This window comes from Psammomys obesus, unplaced genomic scaffold (assembly GCF_907164565.1).
Source record: "Psammomys obesus unplaced genomic scaffold, mPsaObe1.curated_primary_1811, whole genome shotgun sequence".
Classification (NCBI taxonomy): domain Eukaryota; kingdom Metazoa; phylum Chordata; class Mammalia; order Rodentia; family Muridae; genus Psammomys; species Psammomys obesus.
The window spans coordinates 25,829,408-25,832,746 of record NW_026585644.1 but is presented as its reverse complement, the minus strand read 5'-3'; the positions used below and the strand labels follow the sequence as shown (position 1 = coordinate 25,832,746).

The window sequence follows — 3,339 nt, the reverse complement described above, 5'->3', positions numbered from 1 at the left end:
CACACACACACACACACACACACACACACACACACACACACACACACGTCCCTTTACATCAAAACAGCCTTTTAAAGGTTAGAACGGGAAGCCGCCAGTGTTGAAGCTTGCCAGTTAGTTCTCCTTTGGACTGAGAAGCGGTTGGAATCTCGTACCTTCACGTACAGCTGCTGGAACTCCTCGAGGTTCAGCCTCCCGCTTGGACAGTCCTTGAGAAAGCCCTTGTACCACTGCTTGAGCTCATGCTCGTTGAACTCGGTGCTCTTCACCAGGTCCTCCATGACTTCCGGGGCCAGTTTGCTATTCTGTTTCCCCATTCTGCCTGCAGAAAACCACATCGATGCAGTTAGCACAGTGGCTATGAGGGTCTCTTGGTCAGAACTCACTTGTGCCTGTCTGAACATAGTCTCCCCGAGTCGGCATCCTTTACCCTTAGTATTCTAGAACAGACAGGAACAGAAATCCCCCCCCCCCCCGCCCCAGCTCATCCTCCCCGTCATCACGGACCTGTAACGCAGCACTGACTCTCACATGGAAAGCACACAGCCATTGTTCTTGGTGTTCATGGTAGGTATTTGGGTGTTTGTTGCCTGCTCCTTCCGCGAGTGACAGTTCGCTAGCACTCGATTCCTACACGTCCAGTTCTGCATTTAGTTTACAGGGGTATTTGGGAGAGATGTGGAAAAGAACCTTGGGAGGATCTTGTAACCAAATGTTTCAGAAGTGACTTGGAGAACCTGAGCATCTCTCATAGGTGTATCAGTTCGACTAGTTCCAAAGTTCTGGATTTTTTTTTTTTTTAAATGAAAACAGCCCATTTGATTAGTCACATTAATTCTTACTCTTCTCACCTCTGGACGTTCCCTACAAGTCTCTGTCCAGGGTTGACTTTTTCTAAAGATTGCTTAGTGAATTTTCATAGACTAAGTTTCATCCTGTCATTTTTAATCATTCAAAGTTAAAATAACAGTGCATAATGTCATGTCTCCCTACTTGAATTGTATGTTTGCATGGTCAAGAGTAGAACACAGAGTAGGGGGGCAGGTAAGGTTCAGAATCTGTGGACTGTCACCTATGTTCATTAGTTACAGATATATTAATTATTGTCCTCTTTCAATTGCTTCATAAAAATTAGCAGGTATAATAAAAATCTAGCTTTACTGTGCTGGTTAATTGAGAAATAAGCAGATAGGCAAAGATTAAAAGAATAACTTGAAATTATAATAGTTGTATTTTTCAAGATAATGAAGATTGAAAATCCTTTTTAATGTTTTTTATAATAAAATAATTAGTCAACAAGCCACAAAATGATTGAAAAAATCATGAAAGTCTGACAACACATCAGAAGAAGAAAAGTATTAAAAGTTTTTTTTTTTTTTGAGACAAAGTTTTTTTTTTTTTTTTCTGTGTAGCCTTGGCTGTGCTGGACTCACTTTGTAGACCAAGCTGACCTTGAACTCAGAGAGATCTGCCTGCCTCTGCCTCCCCAAGTGTTGGGATTACTTACAGGCATGCACCACTCGGGTCAGCTCAGAGTATCTTTAAGATTTAGTTAGCTGAGTGACTTAGTTTTTAAAGAATGTACTCAAGTAGACCAATTATTCCATGCACTCTAAGCAGGTCTATACTTGAAATAGTCCTGAGGAGGAAAATGTCATCTCATGTTTTACTGTTGTGATTATTTTAATCTTCTAAAGCGGCCTTCAACTGTAACCTGGCCTGACATTGAACAGGTCTTTCGCTATAATGAAACCAAACCAAGCTCCCTACTTCCAGGAAAGCGTCCACCTTGGCACCACCCCAGCAGTGTGGGGCAGTACCCAGGACACATTAGGATGGCCAGTTATTTTCCAAGCCTCTGTGTTTGATAAAGAGCCTCTGGCATCATCAACTCTGCCCTCTGTCGTGGAGCCGCTCTACATACTCTTGCTCTGAATTTTACTTCAAAGTCTCTTATTAGCAACTGTCTCTTAATTATAAGTTACTGTGGGATTCCACAGCTGGATGCGGAAATCAAGTGCGTACTCAGGTGTGAGATTTAATTAATCCGGGTAAGGAAACTGTAATTCACTGTTAGCCTCTTAATCAAAAGACAGATCGCCAAAGCTTTCAGTCTGTTACTGTGTTCTTTTTGGTAGAAAGGCATCAACCTTCATTATTAATTAGAATCCCACCTCACAATAACAATAACTGAGTATATAATGTTGGTTTGGATAAGGCTCCATATGGGGCACTTCACACATTTTGGCAAGGACCAGGATGGCTCCCTGAGACTCAGAACACTGGGGTAACTTCCATAAGGTCACATACCTAAGGAAAGGCAGAGCTGGACATTCATGAGGAGATGGGTCAAGTTGCTAGAGAAAGATTTACCGAAAGCACACACTCCATGGATATGTATGAATTAATCATTAGAAACAGGTTAAAAGTTATGAAAAACCCACACCCCAAATACCTTTAGAAATTCAACAGTGTGTCGGTTTAAAAGAATCTGGATCTCCATGGATCATTTGTAAGGCCTTAAGCTGTTCCCACTGGCTGGGAAAGGATGACTGTCTCTTTCTCATATACAAGGGGCATTGTTAGGGCTCTAAGTCATAATTCTGGAGACTCAAGTGCATAACTTCATGCCTTTTGGTTACAGTCACAGTCAATGCTATTACTGAGGTGTTCCCGGAGTGGGTGGATTGTGCACAAAGTCTTGTCACGGCCTGCTCTAGTGACTGTATTGCTGTGCCCTGCACCAGCCCAGGCCTCACCAGGCGCTAGTTCTTCATCACTCCTTAGATCCTATCCTAACCTTGCATGTGCACAGCTGGGTGAATGAAGTTTCAAGCCACCAGCCTTACCACTGGATCTGCCCCGTTACACTTCAGCATCTCCCCCTGGTCTCCATCACACAGCCCATCTCCCGAGCACAGCACATGCCCTGTGGCTTGCTACGAAGCATCCCTTTCTTCCAGTCTGTCTTTTCGCTCTGTATGCTAACAATAAAGAGTGGTCACACGCTTTGGAGCTTGCACGCTGCACAGACTTCCAAGTTCCCTAGAGCAGTGCCCCCCCCCCCGTCTTCTAATCTAAGTCCTTCCTTCTCTTTTAATTGACCTCAGGTCCCAGCTTACCTCTTCTGTGAGACCTTCATGGTGGAGTGATCCTCCAACCTAGGTCTTTCCCTTCTTGGTAAAGTTTCCATGCTATTTATTTTCCTACTGGATTAAATTTTTTTTCTTTTCTTTCTTTCTTTCTTTCTTTCTTTCTTTCTTTCTTTCTTTCTTTCTTTCTTTCTTTCTTCCTTCCTTCCTTCCTTCCTTCCTTCCTTCCTTCCTTCCTTCCTTCCTT

At 43.1% G+C, this 3,339-nt stretch overlaps 1 protein-coding gene across 1 annotated transcript in view; it reads right to left on the bottom strand.

Annotated features, from left to right (window-relative positions):
• Vsnl1 (visinin like 1) overlaps window positions 1-3,339 on the bottom strand; it is a 107,506-nt gene that overhangs the window by 57,521 nt on the left and 46,646 nt on the right. The window contains exon 2 of the mRNA XM_055625683.1: window positions 156-322. Coding sequence (XP_055481658.1) covers window positions 156-317 — 162 coding nt within the window. The 5' untranslated portion in view covers window positions 318-322. The remainder of the gene's footprint in view (window positions 1-155; window positions 323-3,339) is intronic.